Raw genomic sequence first — 20615 nt, forward strand, 5'->3', positions numbered from 1 at the left:
AAGATTCATATTTTTAGAGAAATTTATCCCTACTTACAGACAGATTGCCCTACATGTAACAGCTACATACAAAAAGTTATAAAATTGTCCTTGATTTTACAATGATAAATGGAAAACATTAAAATTCTCCAATCAAACAAGGAATGCAAGAATTTTATGTTGTTCTTTTTTTGTGAAACAGTGAGAGCAAAATAACTTATTGGAATATAAAGATAAGAGCTGAATGAGCATGCCACTAATGGAGAAAGGGGGTGTTTTCACAAAACCAGTATTTTTTCCCATCCATCTCCATTTGATGCCCATCAAAACATACCATTGCTCTGGCTGGTTTGGCTCAGTGGATAGAGCGTCGGTCTGCAGACTGAAGGGTTCAAGGTTCGATTCTGGTCAGGGGCATGTACCTTGGTTGCGGGCACATCCCTTGTAGGAGTTGTGCAGAAGACAGCTGATCGGCGTTTCCCTCTCATCGATGTTTCTGGCTCTCTATCCCTCTCCCTTCCTCTCTGTAAAAAATCAATAAAATATATTTTTTTAAAAAACATACCATTGGCCATTCAGTTAAAAAAAATGCAAATGCTTGTGCACATACATCAGTTACTTTATGTGTAATAAAGGAATGGGGAAAAGAAGAAATGAAAGAATAGAGAACACTATACCGTAGCAGTCAGATGTGTTGAAACCGAATTGCAGTTTTCTAACTGAGAATGTCTTCTTGGTCTGGAGGAACAGCATGCTGGAGTAGAGTGGCAGGTTCCCTTTTTAGTAGACACCCCCTGTCTGCTGCTGGAACACATCAATGGTATCTTCCTCCTCCATGTTCTACTGTGCAGGTGTGTCTGCTTCATTGATTGGCTGCCCATCAAGTCAGAATCTGATCTGCCTCATTGACAAACCCTGTCGTTCACAATAGGGTTCAATTAATTTACGAAGTGGTGTGTGCCTCTTAAATTGCACCACAGGGCCATCCTGCCCCGCCACCTACAAATTAATATGATGGTTGCTCTGTCTTGACTCCTTCCTTGGGCTTTTCGTGGGCCATGGCGCCAGCCGGAGTCTCCTCAGCTGTCGCTTCACAAAAGAGGTACCAGGTCCGCACCAAAGGGCACACAAGCAGCACCAGGAGCGGCCTGTTGTGACTCTTAATGTTTTCTCCTAAAGTACTTTTCTTATTTTCCCATGACAAAATGAGAAGGAATCTATAATTGTTATTTAACAGAGCATCTACCAAGTGCGAGGCACTTTGCATGTACTATACGATTTAATTCATCTCCTAGTAACCCTTTATAGCACCCTATTTTGAAAATGAGAACATCGAGGGACAAAAAAAAATCTAAATAATATATCCAAGTTTACTCATAAGTTAAATAGAGATACTGTGATTTAAACTAAACCAGGTAAATCTCTGATTTTTCTAGTATAATTTATAACAGAAAAAAAAATCTAGCAAAAGTTTAATTATTTTTATTTAAACCAAAAATTAGAACATCATTCAAGGAATGTTAAGGAAATAGGATTTCTTTCATGATTCAAATTTGAGGAGCAGTTTTACTTTTAGTTTACAGAACAAGGAAGCTTAAGGAGCTTAGTGGATTAGTGAAAGCAGAAATAAAGGAAATGCAGTAAAAAAGAAGAATCTCTTATCCTTTGAGATAGCATGGAGGGACCTGGAGAGTATCATGCTAAGTGAAATAAGTCAGTCAGAGAAAGACAAGTATCACATGATTTCACCACTATATGGAATCTAAGTAATAAAATAAATTGATGAACGGAGTAGATCCAGAGACATGGAAGCATAGAACAGTGTGTGGAATCTCTGAGGGAAGATGGGAGCCAGGATGGGAGGGAGGTAATCACCCAAGAACCTTTTATGCGTATATGCATGGCCCATGACCACAGACAATGAGGCAGTGGGTGCCTGAGGGGGGGGTCAGCTGGGGTGGACTAGAGGGGGTCAATGGGAGAAAGGGGGGACGTATGTAATATTTTCAACAATAAATTATTTAAAAAAATAAAGTACATAAAAATAATTTAAAAAATAAATAAAGCTAATGTTTTAGTGGCTATATATGCCCATGTATCTGTATCCAAATTGTGTATATGTAAAAAAATAAATACTACTTATAGAGAACATGTTTTTGATTAAGAAAAAAAAAGTTTAAAAACAAGCTTTGCCATTTAAAAAGTAGGTAAATTTATTCATGGATAACATGACATCAAAAAATGTATTGTCACTTCATTCCTTTTGATAGTTTCCCACTCTCACAGAGTGCCTTCTAACCCAGAGACCATTGTTATACAATAAAATTATTAGTCACTATAGCACATTCACATATTATTAAAGTAAAAAAATATTGTCAGTTGTTATAGCTCTTCTAAGGTCATGATAACAAGAAATATGTGTTTTTATTAAATTTCTCAAAAAAAAGATGCAGTAACCACAATGGAAATACATTAAAATGACAGTCCATGCTTGAATCTCTCAATAAAATACCTTCAGTGAAGTGGTAAGCAGATAGCTAAAAACCATATTTAATTTACTTTGCTGATTGGCATTTTATTACCATCCTAACCTAAAGAGCTCTTGTATAAATTTAAATGGAATTAGATACAGCTTGAATAAACCTATAGTGCTACTTAAAGGATCTCTATTCTAATGCAATCAAGAAAGAATGTCTCAAAGAGCCCTCAACACTCTGAACCCAGTGGCTATTCATGTGTTCTCTGCCTCTTGCTGCTTCTTTCATCTCCATCCGACAGAAAGAAATGTTTATGTTTATGTATAAGTAATATTGATCGTGCCTTAACCTTCTAGAATAGTATTGAGATAAGCATGCTTATGAACCTGTTGACCTTCTCTGGTATTGTATACTTGGAAAGATTTTATTTTAAATAGTGAAATATTTTTTATATAAATATCTAGCACCATGCTCTGATGAACTAACATTCTAAAAGTGGTATATAGACCAACACACATTACCAAATAACAGCAAGCAAACTCCCCATCTCAATATCTTTAAGCTGCCTTAAAGAGTTTGTCTAAAGCAGGCTTTCTCAACCTCAGCACTATGGACATTGTGGACAGGATAAATCTTTGTTGTGGGGGCTGTCCTGTGCATTCTAGAATGTTTAGCAGTAACACTGGTCTCTGCCTCCTAGACACCAATAACAATGCCCCTGCACATCAACCTCCCTTACACTGTGCCAACCAATAATGTCTCTAGGCATTGAAATATCCCCTCGGGAGCACAATCACCACTTGTATAAAGAATTACCTCTGGCTGAATGCATACTATGAAACTATTTTAGTTGGCCTTGAATTATCAAGTTTTAGATAATCTTTCTATTATTTTATGTTATCTACTAGAGGCCCGGTCCATGAAATTATCCACTCAGCCTGTCCTGTGCCCTCTCGCAGCCCCGAAGCCCTCAGGGGATGTCTGATTGATAGCTTAAGCCGGTAGTTGAACATCCTTAGCCTTGCAGCAGAGGCGGGAGAGGGTCCCACCACTGCTGCTAGCCTCGCCAGCTGTGAGCCCGGCTCGGGGCTTCTGGCTGAGTGGCGCTCTCCCTATAGGAGTGCACTGACCACCAGGGGGCAGCTCCTGTGTTGAGCATCTGCCCCCTGGTGGTCAGTGCACGTCATAGTGACCAGTCGTTCAGCTGTTTGGTCGATTTGCATATTAGCCTTTTATTATATAGGATTTTAGTCTGCTTAAATGGGTTTAAAGCTTTTGAAAAATTACAGTAAATTACAGGCTGCATTAGATAGAGATAGTATCTGTTCTAGAGTTTTGACACATTATAAGCACTCAAACAAGTGTTGAATGAATTGGTGAATGGCTGAGTGAATAAACTCTCACTAAGAGAATGAGATAGCCAGCTAGAGTAGTCAGGTAGGATTAGTCATGACCTGGCTAACACTTTAGAACCGAATATTGACAGGCTCACTTAGGAACACGGGCAAGGGCGGGAGGAGAACAGCACAAATTTCAGGTGTGGATAGGAAATTGTCTGCGAGGTAGCGATTGCATCATTTAGGAATCATGCTGTACAATCATGCAGTTGGAGGTTATCCAATACATATAACTCAGTGCCCTAGAGGAATACTGCAGCCAAGATGGCATCCACAGGTTCAGGTGGGTGGGCAGGTAGGCAGCTGACATTTTACAAGTTGGTAAACCAGTAATAGCCCTCCAATCACCATTCTGAGACACAAGGTCAAGACTTTAATTTCCTGGGAGTGACGGACAAGAGCAAAGCTGAGAATTTATTATGCCAGCTTATTAGACAACAACAAAAGGGATTTAAGCATAAGAATGACTGTTTTATTTACCAGAGTTGAATCTTCTCTTTTATTGCATGAGTAGATGATTCTTGGTTGTGTATGTTGGTGGGTAATATCTTAAAGCATTGGATTGCAATTATATCAATGCATATTTATATGTGTTTATGTATGCATGCACTAAGCTATACACATGCACACACAGTCATGATTTTATAGATAAAATATTCAAATTCTGAAAAATTAATTTGGAACATAAGTATTATTATTCTAAGTACATGTGCTCCTATAGTATACCATATGAAGAAAGTAACAAGAGTTCAAGAATTCATTTAGATACTGTGACAGAAAAAGCCATCACAGATACCTAAAAACCTCAGTTCTGTTAATTTGCAGTGGTTCTCAACCTTCTGGCCCTTTAAATACAGTTCCTTATGTTGTAACCCAACCATAAAATTATTTTCGTGGCTACTTCATAACTGTAATGTTGCTACTGTTATTAATCACAGTGTAAATATCTGATATGCAGGATGGTCTTAGGCGACCCCTGTGAAAGAGTCGTTTGACCTCCAAAGGGGTCGCAACCCACAGGTTGAGAACCGCTGATTTAAGGGCTTTGAGGTGACCGCAGACCTTCCTGCCCTGGGGATACCCTGATGATGCATTATATAAATGGCTGCCGGAGAAATAGCATGGGCTGTCCCAGGGAGGTCAAGGAAGTTCCTCCTGCTATGAGTATTCCCATTTGTCCACTGCAAGGCATCCTGGAGATAGCCTCCAGGGGCTCCTTGTAAAATCCATTCCTTTAAGTGTAGTCCAAGGACTCACAATCTGGGATCCATAAACTCCAGATTTTATGAATTTCTTCAGAGTATCTGTGAACCCTAGCTGTTGTATGCAAAATTATAGGTATGTTGTTCAGACATTTTCTAAGGCTTTCCTGAAATTCTCAAACCTCTATCATCCAGAAAAACTTCTGAATCATAAATTCAAAGATATTCTAGGGTGATGACTTCAACACATCACCAGTCATCTAAAATATATCACATACATTTTAGAAGGAAAGAATTAAACACCTATTACCATTTAAGTATTGCTGTTAGAAATAAATAATATTTAATGCTATATATCTTAAGGTTTGTCTTTTTAATTATATCTAGTAGCCTTTAATAAAGTATTATTAATCAATACATGAATACAAAGCCTAATATATTTCAACTATGGTTGCTTTCATTTGCTTTTATTTTTTATTTATTTATTTATTTTTTAAATATATTTTTTACAGAGAGGAAGGGAGAGAGATAGTTAGAAACATCGATGAGAGAGAAACACCGATCAGCTGCCTCCTGCACATCTCCTACTGGGGATGTGCCCGCAACCCAGGCACAGGCCCCTGACCTGGGACCCTTCAGTCCGCAGGCTGACGCTCCATCCACTGAGCCAAACCGGCTTCGGCTCATTTGCTTTTAAACTTCACACATAGTTCACCTGAAAGCTATCATCTGCAAAATTTAAAGTTTTACTTCTAGTTTATCTCAAGATTTATCCATAAAAAACATATCTTTACAAGTTCATATTCCTATAATTTAATGTGCCTACTAAATTTCAGTTAAATGTTAACAAGTACAGAAGCAGATGTTTCAAAAAATTAATCAACATTTTTTTTCCAAGTTGCAAGCTAAATTACAAATGGAACCTACAGTAGATCTTGATATGCATGAATGTTAGCCGTGAGCATGCATGTCGGAGCGATTCTGAGGCCTTTGCATGAACTATTCCATTTAATCCTCACAAAAGCCTTATGATAAGGATATTTTCATCCCCACTTTAAACATGAAAGAAATGAAGACTTAGGGAAATTCAGTACCTCAGCCAGGAACCAGGATCCCACAGCTCATATGTTTTATCTCACTTCAAATCCTTAGCACTTTAAAAGCAATTTATTGGTATTTATTGCTCCACTTTCAATTCTCATCACGAAAACAACATTAGATCTGGTGGCTCCCAGTTTCTTCCTCATTTTTACCTTCCTGTTCATATCATGAAATATCTTCTTCCTTAAAACAGCTTCAATGTTGTCCGTCTTTTCCTCAACATGCTGTAGTCTTACATAGAAAATAACAAGCAAAAACAAAACAAAAAACCTTGAAAACATGCCAAGTAATACTCCTTCTCTTTCATGGATCTTATTAAAACTTTACACCGTAGTAGCAAAAAGAAACAAACAAAAATGAACCAACGTGGTTGCAGACCCCGCTTTCACTCTGTCTGCTTTTCAGGACACTTGTCTCTCATACAAATTAACTCTTTTTTTCCTGGACAATATGGTAAGTTCCTCAGCCTTCATTATCAATTAAATCAAACAAAAATGCATTGTTAATACAACATGCTTCTTTCTTCCAGGTCAAACTAAACATGAGAAATACATATTTATTAAATCGACCTCTTTTGGAAATTTAAGATATAAAAATGATAGTTTTTATTTACTAGTAAAATGTTGTCCAAAATCAATGGAAGCTGTCCAAGTTGTTTCAGACTCCACAACTGACAGTGAAATAGTGTCCGTTGCAATTGCAGCTTAGATGTCCAAGTACCTGTTCAGCTTCAGGACCTGTGAGAGCAGCTGTAGTGGCCACTCGAGTCTCCCTTCAGACAACATTGCATTTTGTTTAGAACCTTCCTCAGACCCAAATACTCTGCTTGCTGCTACCTGTCTTCTACCCTTCAGAACCATTCTCTCCACTCCCTCACCTGAGTTCTATTCCTATAATTCTGCAAGAAAACAAACAAACAAACAAACAAACAATACAACTTCTTCAAATAATCTCTTTGTTGTCAGATCAAAAATCCTGATCTCATTTGATCGCTTTCCAGAATTTCCCTGTTGAAGCTTCTTTTTTGGCTGTTGTGGCAAAGATCTTCCTTCAGTGGCTACAGCTTTCTCTATTCAGTCTCTGCCCTTCTTTTTCCTTCTCCATATCCTAAATGTGCCTGGGTATCAGAGGTGGGTCTCATCCTTTGAAAGTCAACCTACACGATTTCCCTAACAATCTGATATCAACCTATCACTTTCATCATATATCTATTTCTCAAATTTTGATTCCTAGCTCCCCCTTGAGTCAAAAATCCATATATCCAATGGACATTTACACTGGACTCTCTGAACAGGCATGTTGGACTCAATATCAAATAGAATTTAGTATCTTCCCTTTCCCCAGGTGGCCTCCCTATTTGGTCTTCCCTAGTTCAGTGGGTGATACCGCAATCCACCCAGATACTTATGTCTGAAAACTACGGTTGGGCTTAACATTTGTTGGTGGGTTGGTAGCGGTCACTAAATTCCAGCATAGACACTTCATTTTTGAATCCCCAGCTTGGAGTAATGTGTTCCACACATAGGTGCTCAAGCCATCATTTTTTTTTTTTCATTAAACTGGACTAATATCAACTGCTTTTCTGAAAGTGGAAGTAGGAACATGGAGTTTCTTCCTTAATATTCTTCAGTGGCTCCCAATTCAATTAATGACAAAATCCAAAGTTCTCACTGAGACTCTTAGCCACAGTAACCCTACCTTACTTCTCTCTCCTTCATATAGTCCCACCTTCAAAAGCACCCTGAGCTCCAGTAGAATCCAACTACTTGTCATCCTCAACGAATGATCACCTCTCAAGACTTCACAGTTTCTCAAATGTTTTCTCTTTGAATACCCTCCTTCCTGTTTCACCAAAGTCCAGTTATCCCCAAGGCTTAGCCCAGCTATTGGGTGCACTCTTCAGGAAACCCTCTTGGCTTCCCATAACATCCCTCTGTGAATCCCTGTGAACTCATCAGCTCGTTATAATTACTTGCCCCTTTACTGATCTCCCCCACTGGTTCATGAACATGATAATTATCAGGCTGTTTTCCATGTCTGCACCCACTCCAGCGAGCACAGCACCTGATGATTAATGATTGCATGTTGAAGAGATGAAAAGATTTGGGGAGATTTTATAAAGGATGCTTTCTTAATTCCTCTTTGGAAAAAGATAAAAAGGTAAAATGTCAGTACCACTAGAGGGCACATAATTATAACAGAATTTTCCACTACACCAGCTCAAAGGAGATGTTTTCTTTGTGGATCAACCTCTTTACAGAATTTCTAAATATATGACTCTTAAAAATATCAGACAACTGTATTCAGAATACTTCCAGGAAGAGGTGTTTAAGTAATTGGCTGAAATAAAGAGAGCAGTGCTGTCATACTAACATGTCAGGAAAAATGAAATCAAGTACAGCCAAGTACAATAAACAGGGTTTTATGAATATAACTTGAAGGTAGTGTTAGGAAAAAGATCAAAGTGCAATTTCAATAAACTGATACTGCAAGATTTGTGACTGTTTTACAATTACCAATACAAAAAAAGTACCTATGCAGGGAAGCCCTTATTTCTGCAAGAAAAGTGAAAAGAAATATTGAGTCTATTTCTGTATCTAGAATAAAACCCCGAAGCCTGCTTTAAAACCACAAATAGGAATGGTTTCTTTTGGAAAGAGAAACTGTCAAGATTACTGACACCCAATAATTGGTAAGCTTTTTATTTCAAATGTTAACATAATTTAGTGGTTAAACTTTTTTTGTTTGTTTCTGTGGGCTTTGTTTCATTTTTTCTTTGTTTTTATTGTTGACACTATTACAGATATCTCCATTCCCCCCCCCCCCCCCCGCCGGAAATACCATAAGTTTGGGCCCTGGCTCAAATACTTATTAATTTTGAGACATGATTAACTTGTCCACAGCTCAGTTTCTTTTTCTGTAAACTGGATAATAATGCAGTGTCTAACTTACGAGGCTATTGTCAGAATCAAGTGAAATAATTCTTGTAAGTCACAGTGCCTAAAGCACAGTAACATATGCTAAAATGTGCTATTATTTTGCTTTGACAATGGTGATCTGCACATTAATAACTCTTAGGAACATCAGTTTTGATAGTTGCTGGAATGAAAATGGTGAAACCTTTTGGGCCCTTTCTTTCACTGTTTGTTTGCTCTTTTATCGGTGTCTCTTCACATCTACATATACTCACACCTATGCTCTTCCTGTATTCCTGGGGCAAAGGCTGTTCTGAAAGGGCCAGCCAGGCCTCAGCCCCTGTGTGGGGCTGGGCTAGGATCCCTACTGTGTTAGAACCTTCATGTCTTCTGACCAGGCTCAAATGACCTCTGATATTGCTCTGGGTTCTCCAATTATTTTCTGCTTGTTGGAGAAACATCTTGAAAAACATAGCATCATATCTCTTACAGGTAAGAATTCTTGATTGATTAAAACAATGCTGAAATGTTTTAAATAATAAAGAGGAGGTAAATATGTTTACTGAACCAATGGTTATAATAAGATACCTAACAAATGCAATTAAATTTGTTATGCTTATTGGTTTGGTTATAACTTGATAGAGGGGAAATAAAAGCTGAGGAAAAGGGTGACATAGCTTAAAGGGCTTTCTATTGAGGAGCAAGGAGACTTCAGTTCTACCTCTAGGCCTACAAGGCTAACAAGAGCCTCAGGAAAGTCATTGAACAGGAGCCAACAATGGATTTCCTTTCTTCCTCAGTAAATTTCCTTTTGCCCTCAGTTTTGAGGAATCTATCTATTATTACCACTCTGGTTGGCCCAGGAATTCCACAATGGCTCAAAGTACACCCACATCACTAAAAAAAAAAAAAAAAAAAAAAAAAGTGGCATTGTATTACTCACTGGTTGATCAGAACATGACTTGATGGGAGGCTATGTGAAGTGACAGGGCTAAGGCTAATGGGAAGATGGGGAGGCATAGGAAAAAAATGAGAGGGGAAGAGCATTTTGTGAAACCAGCTCAGATTCAGTTATTCAAGTCTCTTGTGGTTATCTCTACCTCTTGTATAGAATTTGTAATGTTACTATTTTAGAGTACCTTGAGAAGAAAAGTATAATGGGACAGAAACACACTGAAATAAAATATTTCTAGTAACTATTTTCAACTGAAACTACCTCCATGTAGACTTCAGAGAAAAGAAGTTTCCATGATCAAATTTCAGGCAGGCATCCTACAATGTGTAGAGAATGAATGGTTGAAATCAAACCCATCTCCAAAGGATGGGGAGGGCCAAACAACTCACATGATCTACACTCGCAATAAACTTTTGTATTTGAAAAAGGTGGTTGTCTTTTAAGATTTGTGCCTCTTTATAATGCTCTAATGTAATTATTTATGCACAGACTATGCACTCTATTGTTTTAATCTTTGCCCAATATGCCCATCCTCTCTTCTGATATTTGGGTTTTAATATTTTAGCAAAAAGAATGAAAGGCAGTTTCCTAGCAACATCTGTATTCAAAGGCACGACAGAAAAAGCTTAATCACAATACTTTGTTTCCCCCACAGTTAATTCCCGCCTTTGGAGGAAAGTAGCAGGTACTAAGGAAGTGAGATACTTACAGAGAATCTGATAGGAGAGACTATGCAGCCACACTTAAATAAAGCCATCTGCTTTGTGTGTGTGTGTGTGTGTGTGTGTGTGTGTGTGTGTGTGTGGTGGGGGTAGTTAAATTTATCTTTATTGTTGAAAGTTATACAGTTGTACTCCCCCCCTCCCCATTGACCCCTTCCAGCCCTCCCCAGCCCAGGCCCTTCACCACACTATTGTCTGTGTCTATGGGTTATTCATATATGCATACAAGTTCTTTGATTAATCTCTTCCCACCCACCCACCCACCCACCCCCATACATATTCTGATGAAGATACCAACCAATGAGTGGAAGGCATACAGAACTGGGAGGGTGATGGCTGGGTTTATACTAACCCTCCTACTAACTACCTGTGGATGCTGGGTCCGGTCTCCTCTGGGCTTTCGCTCTAACCAGGGCTTACTCCAAAAGAGATGACCCCAAAGGTCCTTCCCACTTACGGATCTGTTTTTTTTTTTTTTAAAGTTTAATTGCATTTGTTTCATCAACAACACGGTTTCACTGATATTAATGCTGCACCACCAGGCAGGCATCGCCGGATAATTAAGCAGCTGGCTCTCTTCCGGGGAAACATCCTCGTCCCGCCTTCCAGAGACTTCCTGCCTGCACGCCGGGCCCCACCACACCAATGAGATGGAAGTGGTCTGACTTGGGCGGCAGCGGCGGCGGTCAAAGTTTGCAAGAATAAAAACCGCTTGGTTAAGAGGAAATAGTTTTCATTTTCCTGCCTGCAGAAAAGCCAAGATTTTCAAGTTTAAAGAGTGCACGCGAGTCATTTTAAGTCTCTAGATCTTTCACCCTGAAACTCCCTGTACAGAAACTCCGCCGGGAGTCTAAATATAGCAACAGCAAACTCCCCCCAGCCAGAAGCCGGGGCCCTCGCGCAGCCACAGGATCGGAGAGCTTGCTCCAGGGCGCTCTCCGCATCTGCCTGGAATAGCAGAGCATGGAGCAATCTCTCTTGCACCTCCACATCGCGTGGGTGTGAAGGGTAATAAGGGAAAGCGAGAGTGATTCTGGGTATTGGTGCTTGGCGCACAGTCAGCCATGTGGCACCTTTGCCAGCTGCCTGGAGCTAGTGCCTGCCATGGACGGGCTTGGGGAAGAGGAGGGAAGGAAAGCAGGGTCCTGCCAGTGGCCGGGAGCCGGCACCAAGGCTTCAGGAAAATAATAGCAGCAACAATAAAAAGCAAAACAGTTAAATGGAACTCCTGTCAGAGGCAGAAAGGAGCTGTCCCGGGGGAGTGGGTGGGTGTGTGTACAGGAGAGAATTGGGAGAGTATCTCCGAGGGGAGGAGACAGCAGAAATAAGACGTTTGCTTTAGCCTTGCCTGGGTTTTAGTCTTCTGGGAGGAATAAGGCACGTGGAATCCCTACTTTGCAACTGTGTGCTGTGGGTTTGTGGCGGAGGCTTCAGTTCTTTCCTTCAGTTTAACTTAGTGATGATCATTTTCTTTTCATGCTGGGGCTGGTGGGGGGGCGGGGGGGGGGAGGTCACCTCTGCTACAAGTTCCCAAGCCTGGGTCCTTTCAATTTCCCCACGCCCACTGTGATGTGTTACTGCCTAGACTTTATTATAATACAGAACTGCTGAAGGCCAGAAGCCGCATGCAGCCAGTGGCACCGTGGCCTCTCTCCTGGCCGAGGGCGCGGGCTTTGGCTACCAGAGTGTCAGCGGTGGTGAGAGACCTAGCTAGTGGGAGACCTAGCTAGTCTTAACTCCCCGCGTGTCCCTCGCCGTGTAAGTCACGGCAGAGTAGAGTAGCGTGGGGACTCCAAGACACCCGTGCCCTGGGCTCCCCACCCTCCAGGATTTTCTTCCCGACACTGGTTGGGGCCGCCGCCGCCACTGCGAGACTTCGCAGTTTTAACACTTCCTCGGACTTAAATGGAAATTTCTTGACGGAGGGAACCAGGTTTTTTCTCGCGTGCTTCGCGGCACTGTCAGGCAGAGCCCCCAGGCGAGCCGTTCACCCGCGGAGGGGCAACTTTGGAGTTTTCACTCCCTCCCCATACTCCACCCCAGGGCTGGGAAGGATGGAGCGTTTTACTCGGGAGCTTGCTGTCTGGATCCTGGGATGGAATGAGCCGCGGGGAGATGCCGGTCCCCAGCTCTCCTTCCCGGTAGTAATGCCTTGCGGGGTTCCGCACTGAACTGCCAAGGACTGGAGAGCAGTGCGGGACCCGACGGCCACTGCCCGGAGCGTAGCCGGGCGCACCGGCTCGGGACTGGTTGGTACCTGAAGGGCAGGGCAGGGCAGGGCAGGGCAGGGCAGGGCAGGGCCGGTCCCGCTCACACACCCCTTGCAAAAGGATGGCAGGACCTGGCGCTGCAGCATAGCGCCGGGAGAGAGCAGCGACCTGCAGCTGCAGTTTCTCCTCTGGGCACGAGGCAGACTTAACCTCCCGGACAGCTCCAAACCCCAGAGGGGACCAAACCAAACTTGCGCCTCCGAGGGCGGCTTTGCAGCCCCGTCCCCTCCGGGGGAGGGGGCAGACGCAGCCTGGGCGTGGAAAGTGGAGGGAGAGAAGAAAGGGGGAGCCTGGGGCTGGGTGTGCGCGCGTGGGAGCGCGCCTCGGAGCGCCCCGCACCACCCGTTCCAGCCTCGGGGACACTTCGGAAGGAGGGAGTGGTAGCCGCGGGAATCCCAGGGAGCGAGAGAAACCCTCCAAGTGATGCCCCAAACAGGTCCGGATTGCGAATTCGAAGCTCAAGGCTGCTAGAAATTGGAACTCTTCTTCCTCCTCCGCACACCCCTTGCACCCTAGTCCCGAAGCCCCGGCGGTTTGCTAAGCTTCTGGCTTCCCCTCCGCCCCCCTCCCCCAACCCCCAGGTCGAGGGCCCGAGGGCCCAGGTCCGCCGCGGCTTCCTCCTTGAAACCCGCCCGCGCGCATGAGGCCGCTGCCCCCGCCGCAGGCGCTGGCGCCCCCCTCGCGGTGCCCGTGGTGATGCCATGCCCCGCCACCACGCGGGAGGAGAGGAGGGCGGCGCCGCCGGGCTCTGGGTGAAGAGCGGCGCGGCGGCGGCAGCGGGCGGGGGGCGCCTGGGCAGCGGCATGAAGGATGTGGAGTCGGGCCGGGGCAGGGTGCTGCTGAACTCGGCGGCCGCCAGGGGCGACGGCCTGCTGCTGCTGGGCACCCGCGCGGCCGCGCTCGGCGGCGGCGGCGGCAGCGGCGGCGGCGGCCTGAGAGAGAGCCGCCGGGGCAAGCAGGGGGCCCGGATGAGCCTGCTGGGGAAGCCGCTCTCGTACTCCAGTAGCCAGAGCTGCCGGCGCAACGTCAAGTACCGGAGGGTGCAGAACTACCTGTACAACGTGCTGGAGAGACCCCGCGGCTGGGCGTTCATCTACCACGCGTTCGTGTGAGTACCCGCGCCCCACGCGCGCCCCCTGCCACGCCCGCCTCGGGGGGCCGGTGTGCCTGGTCCCCTGGGACGCGCTCCGCGCCCACGCCCTGGCCCGGTGCGCGCGCGTGCAGACACACACACACACACACACACACACACTCACACTCACACACACTCACGCTCGCGCGCACACGTGGTGGCTTTTATTTCTTTGCACGTGTTTGTGGTCTTCCTCGTAGAGCCTTCCACCTCCCGCAGCCCCACCTCTCCCGCCTCCCCGAACCGAACCCTGTCTCCGCGCACACCCAATAAGCTGTTGGGCAGCTTGAGGCACCAAAGACGGGAGCCAGGCGGACGTGGGACCTGAGCCGCGCGGTTAATTGGGAGCGATTAGGTCCCGGGAGACGTAAACTCCACCGGATAAACTCCCACGGAGCGGGGCGCCTGGGAGCTGGGAAATGCCCAGGGAGGACGTGTGCCCGAGGGAGGCTTGTTGAGAGTTGACTGGCGAGGTTAGGAGGTGGCGGCGGGGTACGTCGGGTGGAGAGAGTCCTGGGGGCGAGCTGGGGAAGCGGCGGCTCGGTGGGGAGAGCAGCTCGGTTCTCAGTGCGCCCGGAAACACGCCTCGCCACCACCTCAGCCACCACCAACGGAAAATCTGTCAGTGCCTGTAGCCCTTCCTGCCACCGAGGTGGCTCAGGTCTAGACGAGGCGAGCAGGGCCGGACCCGGTGATGCTCCCAAGAAAGTGGGGGAGGCCACGGGGGAGCCTGGGACGCGGGAGCCCCGGCCGACGTGCAGTAGCCGGCGCGCAATGGGCCGCCCAGGACAGGGATCAGCCAGTGGGTTAAGTGGGCATTTGTGGCGCTGAGTCCAAGTGTGTGTGTGTTAAGTAAGCCTTCGCCATCTAGCAGAGAATGCTTAATGAGAAAATGATTGGAAGCAAATGTTTATTTTTCCCTTAGGCATTTAAAACCTTTCAGTGGCTTTAAAGTTTACTACTGTTTTTCCCACAACGTCCATTCATTCAGTCTCCTGTTAGAGTTAGGTTTAGCTGGACATTTTAAGGTAGTTTTATGCCATTACTCTCTTTTCATTCTTTTTTCTTCTTTTTCTTATTCTCCTCTCTTTTTAGTTCCTTTTTTTTCTTGTCTTTTTATGTTAAAATAAAATATAAAGACGTCAGCCTTAGGAGACCAGTAGAGAAAGTTGCAGCCACTGATACTTCCTTGTTTCCTAGTAAATCCGTTTTTTTTGAAAACGTGAACGAGGTTTCTTTTAGAAATGAGGCCTGCCATCCAAACATAGCTTTCACCTGGGATGGAGGATTGGCCCGGATTGAAATTTCTTTTGAAGTCTCATGCAAGAAGGAGCTGGTTTTGTAAATAGGTGAACCTGGAATTTGACCACGTAAGAGTCAGGAAATTGGTGGAGTCTACAATCTGTGGGGCTCTGGTGTCTGGAAAATTTTACAGTCCCGGATTGATGTGAACATGTAACATTAGGTAGAATATTCCAGCCAACTTTCCATCTTACAATGTATACAAGGAGATCGTTGTGTTGTATTATTATTACATCAAAAGCCATAACATTTATTATTCACTTGTGTAAGATTCACATCGATTTAGATGTGGTTACTTTAATAAATGATAGACAGAGAGAAACATTACTGATGTTTTTTATGTTCACCCCCTCCAAGGTGATATATAATTAATCCTATTACCTAATGAGCCTGATAAATAATTTTGACCTGTCAGGATCTACTAAAACATTCAGCAATAATGATCTGCACTCCATTTGGCAGCAAAATATATACTGTATGGATAATGACTTTTTTAAAAAAGAGTATGCTTAAAATATTTATAGCTTTGAAATTTACATTATGATGCCTTTCGTGGCCTTTAATTTGGGATAAATTATACATTGTATATTCCCAGAGGGTTAGAGACAAACTTTGTTGGTGCTGACACTTTATATGTCCTATGTGTTGCCCTTGAACCTGAAATGGGTACAACATCCCGCCCCCCACCCACCCCCAGTATGTTCATGTTTAACAGGTTTCTATGGCCTTACAGAATTTCTAAATTTTGACAAATGATTTTTTCAAGAGGTTCAAGTTTGGATAATTCTCAGTTCCCTCGGCTTAATCAGTCTATCCATGTCTTCAGTGGTAGATATGAAATAAATGATGTAGTTTTCAGTACAATATGCTAATGTGAAGCTTTGTATTTTACGTTTCTGGAGTCTGAAATTATAATGCTTGAGCATTTAGATAGAGGTGCTAGGTCCACATTAACACAATGAATAGTGTCATTTCCTAGGAGATTGTGCAACTACAGCCAACCCTGGGGTACAGGCCATCTTTGGCAATTGCTGCTTATGATTTTAAATGAGCTTTAGAATAGTTGGATGTTAAATGAATAAAGGAAAGTTAGTTTGAGCTGTGAGTCTAACAAGACTATTAATAATAAAGGAAATTATAAGAAAATTATTTCTAGAGGGGTGTAACTAACTAATTCCCTGCCAGCCTGGGAATCCCCAAATCTTACTTTAATAACAGTTTTTGTAGCACATTAAGGCTCTTGCCAAGAACAAGGGCACTGTGATTAATGAGGTACTTCGGGGATGGATTCACTTGGTAGACCCAAGTTTTCACTGCCAAGAAGCAAGAAAAGTGTGTTTAAAGTTCTATTTCAGATAAAAAAGAATATGGTTAATTATGCAAAAATTATTATTATAAAGGTATCTTTAATGGTATAATATGTGGTGTAAAGTATATATATATATCCTAGCCTCCTGATGAGATCACTGGCAAGAACAAGAGATGATTTACTTCAGATACTTGCTTCCAATCTTTATAAATTGGTGGAGATTAGAAAGTCCATTCCCTTACTGTTCTTTAAGATTTACCAGACAACTATGTTTCCTGGTGTTTACTGTCTTCACCTGTTCTTTGCTTAATAGACAAGCTGTTCAACTATGAAGGGACATAATTCTTTGAATGTTGTCTGTCTATTTTTAATCCCCCCTCTTTTTAGGAAAAGTTTACAATAATGGTGGTAGTAGAGGAACACATGATTTGCACTTGTGCATCAAATGCGGTTTTCAGAAGTAGCATGGGAAACTGTGGCAGATACATGTAATTCATCGCTTTGTACAGTGTATTTTTGTCTGGTGTAATGTAATGGATCGGAATTTATAGATATTTTAAACTAGAAAAATAGTCTAGTCACCCAAGCTAGGAACCTGGAAGTCATCCTTGATGCCTTCATTTTTCTCATACTTGCTCCTAATGGCCATTCAAATGATCATTAAATTCTATGTGTTCACTTTCCAAATATTTTTTCAAATCTGTTCCCTTTTTTCCTTCATGACTGCCACTAACTCTTGTTGTTTCTCAATGTTTCTCCATTGGATTATATGTGATATTCTCCTACTTAATCATCTAGCTTTTGTTCTCAGCCTTTCAGCTTTATTTTAACACCACAATGTTCTCCCTAAAATGAAAACCTCATCATATCATTCCCTTGATTAAAATATTTTCATGACACTTCACCATGTACTCATTCATTCATTCGTTTATCCATCTGTAAACATGTTAGTGCCTGCTGTTTGCTAATTTCCAATTAATAAGGCAAAGGCCTTCAATCTCAAGGAGCAAAATGACTATACAATGGAATGACTAGAAATTTGTGAACAATTATGAAACAACATTATCTGAGTTATTATAGAAATAAGTACAAAGTCTCAAGGGAAAAGAGAGGGAAGTAGAAATGAAGACAGAAAGTTAAGTACAGGCTTCAAAGAGGAAGTGAGGAGTGAACTGTTTTGACAAATGAGTAGTTAATTTTCAAGTGGTAAAAGCAAGGGAAAATGAGCAATCCTGGTAGAGAAAACAGCTTGGGCATAAAAATGGAATTGTGAATCAACATAGTAATTCTAGATACTGTTAAGTATTTTCAGGATAAGGGCAGTGACAAGAAAAGAGAGTAGAGAACTTGAACTTGGATGGCCTCAGATGCTGGCCATGGAATCTGGTCTTTATCCTGGCAGTAATGGTCATTGAATGGTGATAATCAAAGGAATGATGTAATCAGATACAAATTTTGGAAAGATCTGTCTTTCATTGGTTCAGTAAATGGATCAAAGGGTGTAAAATGAAGTCAGTATGGCCCTGACTGGACCTGCTAAGTAATTAGAGTATTGGCCTATCTCGGGTTCGATTCCCGGTCAAGGGCACATACTTGGGTTGCAGGTTCAATCCCTGGCCCCCAGATGGGGCAAATGCAGGAGGCAACCAATTTTCTCATCTCTCTCTCTCTCTCTCTCTCTCTCTCTCCCTCTCTCCCTCCCTCTCTCCCTCCTCCCTCCTTCCCCCCACTCTCTAAAAATCAATGGAAAAAAATATTCGTGGGTGAGGATTAACAACAAAAAATGAAGTCAGTATGGCTTGGAAAAAGATGATAGCGGTTGTCCAAGTTTTCCATTCATTCTTGTATTATTTAATCTATAAATTCATTCTACAAATGTCTGACTATCTATGTGTCATGAACTGTTCAAAAAAGCTGAGAGATGATTACCTAAGGAACTTGGGCAGCAACTGTGAAGGCAAGAAGAAAGAGTTTAATTAGAGAAATGTTAAGTAGGTAGAATTGGCAGATTGTTTTCACCAATCTGATGTGTAATGTGAGAAAGATGATTCTGATTTGGGTGATATGGAGAATGAAGGTACCCCAAACCAGTACTATTTGGGACACAGGGCGAGGGGCACATTTTTAAGACAATATAATGAGTTTAGATTTGGACTTGATGGGTTTCAGATGTTTGTAAGACATTTAGGTGGAGATTTTAAGTGGTAAAAGCACAACTGTGAACCAGGTACATTTGGTCTCTTACATCTAGAACTACAGTGGGGCCTTGACTTACGAGTTTAATTTGTTCCGTGACAGAGCTTGTAACTCAAATCACTCGTATGTCAAATCATAAAGTGAAAGAGTGAGACACGTGATGCTGGGCTGATGTTGCGGTGTTCACTGTGACGTTTGCTGTGCCAACTAGCGGTGGGGTATCTGAAGCTGGCTCGTAACCTGAATTTTAGCTCGCAACTCAAAGCAAAAAATCGGCCGAGAGATGGCACGTATCTCGAAAAACTTGTTAGTCGGGACACTCGTAAGTCAAGGCCCCACTGTATTTTTGATAAGTAGAGAGCACTCAATAAAATATTTTTGAATGAATGCATGCATTTACAAATAAAGATCTTAATATAGATGTCTACATTAGACATTCATGTTTGGAAGCCTCTAGCAATTCTGTGGTAGTTAAGGCAGTGGGTAGAATGAGTGAGATAGTTCAGGGATGCAGAGTAAGATCTGGACATGGTGGAGGACAGAGTCTGGGGAATACCACCATGGAGCAGGGAATGGAAGACTAAGACTTCACAGAAAAATGTGACAGAGCAACCAAAAGGCCAAAGAAAAAGTCAGGAGACCTTATTTTCACAAAAGCAGAGGAGGGAGATTGTAGTCTTCACTTTCCAGTGCTGTAGAAAGGACTAGAAGAGGCGAGGAAGATGTCATTGGATTGGTCATGAAGGAGGTGACTGATGGCCTTTGCTACAGAAACTTCAGGGGGAATACTGAGGGTCACAAATGTGATCTAAGTGGACTGAGGACCTTAAGACTTAGGAGAGAGAAACAATAGTGTAAGTTAACTCCAAATTTCTTGGAATAGCTCACAAGACCTTTCATGACATGGCCTCTGCCCATCTTTCTCGCCTCGTCTGTAATTTATACCCTGAGCCTCAGACTTACTGTCCTGTGCTTCCCTGCCATGTCTTTACTCATGCTGTTCTCTTAGACCAGTGGTCGGCAACCTGCGGCTCGCGAGCCACATGCGGCTCTTTGGCCCCTTGAGTGTGGCCACGAAGTTTCAATTGCACTGTACGTGCACGCCCACACGTGGTATTTTGTGGAAGAGCCACACTCAAGGGGCCGCAGGTTGCCGACCACTGTCTTAGACACGTCCCACTTCTTGCACTCTGGCTGCCCAGCTCCTACTATTTCTTCAAAACACAATTGAAGATCACTTCCGATTGGGCATCTCTCCCTGCCTGCCAGAATGATTTAGGTACCCCTTGTCTCAGGTTCCATGGCACTCTATGAATGTCATGATGGTGCTTGCTCCACTGTGTTGGCATTGTCTGTCTCTCCCACTGGAAGGTGAGCTCCCCACACAGAAAATATACTTGTGTCTGAATCCCAAGCACCTAGCATGATGCATTGTATATTGTATAGTTTCAATAAATGCTTGCTTAATGAGTAAGTAAATAATTTTCCCTGGAAGTTTTCCATAGGGGGATTTCTGAATGAACAAAAACTGAAGGAACTACCAAGAGTTTTTTATTTTTCTTGGAATATACTGATAGAATTAAGAGGAAAAATGTATGGGGCTAGCAGTAGAAGAGCAATTTCTTTGCACCGCACTTTCCCACTAATTAGCTTTGTGA

General features: G+C 43.0%; 1 protein-coding gene across 5 annotated transcripts in view; it reads left to right on the forward strand.

The window, feature by feature from the left end:
• Positions 1-13719: 13719 nt before the first annotated feature.
• Positions 13720-20615, forward strand: part of KCNQ5 (potassium voltage-gated channel subfamily Q member 5) — a gene marked incomplete at its 5' end in the record, with an annotated part of 518709 nt that continues 511813 nt past the window's right edge. For all 5 annotated transcript variants that reach the window (XM_081094504.1, XM_081094506.1, XM_081094508.1 and 2 more), the window contains one exon: positions 13720-14126. In XM_081094504.1, the coding sequence (XP_080950630.1) occupies positions 13720-14126 (407 nt within the window). The remainder of the gene's footprint in view (positions 14127-20615) is intronic.

The sequence above is a fragment of the Myotis nattereri genome (genome assembly GCF_964212035.1).
Source record: "Myotis nattereri genome assembly, chromosome: 6".
Lineage (NCBI taxonomy): Eukaryota > Metazoa > Chordata > Mammalia > Chiroptera > Vespertilionidae > Myotis > Myotis nattereri.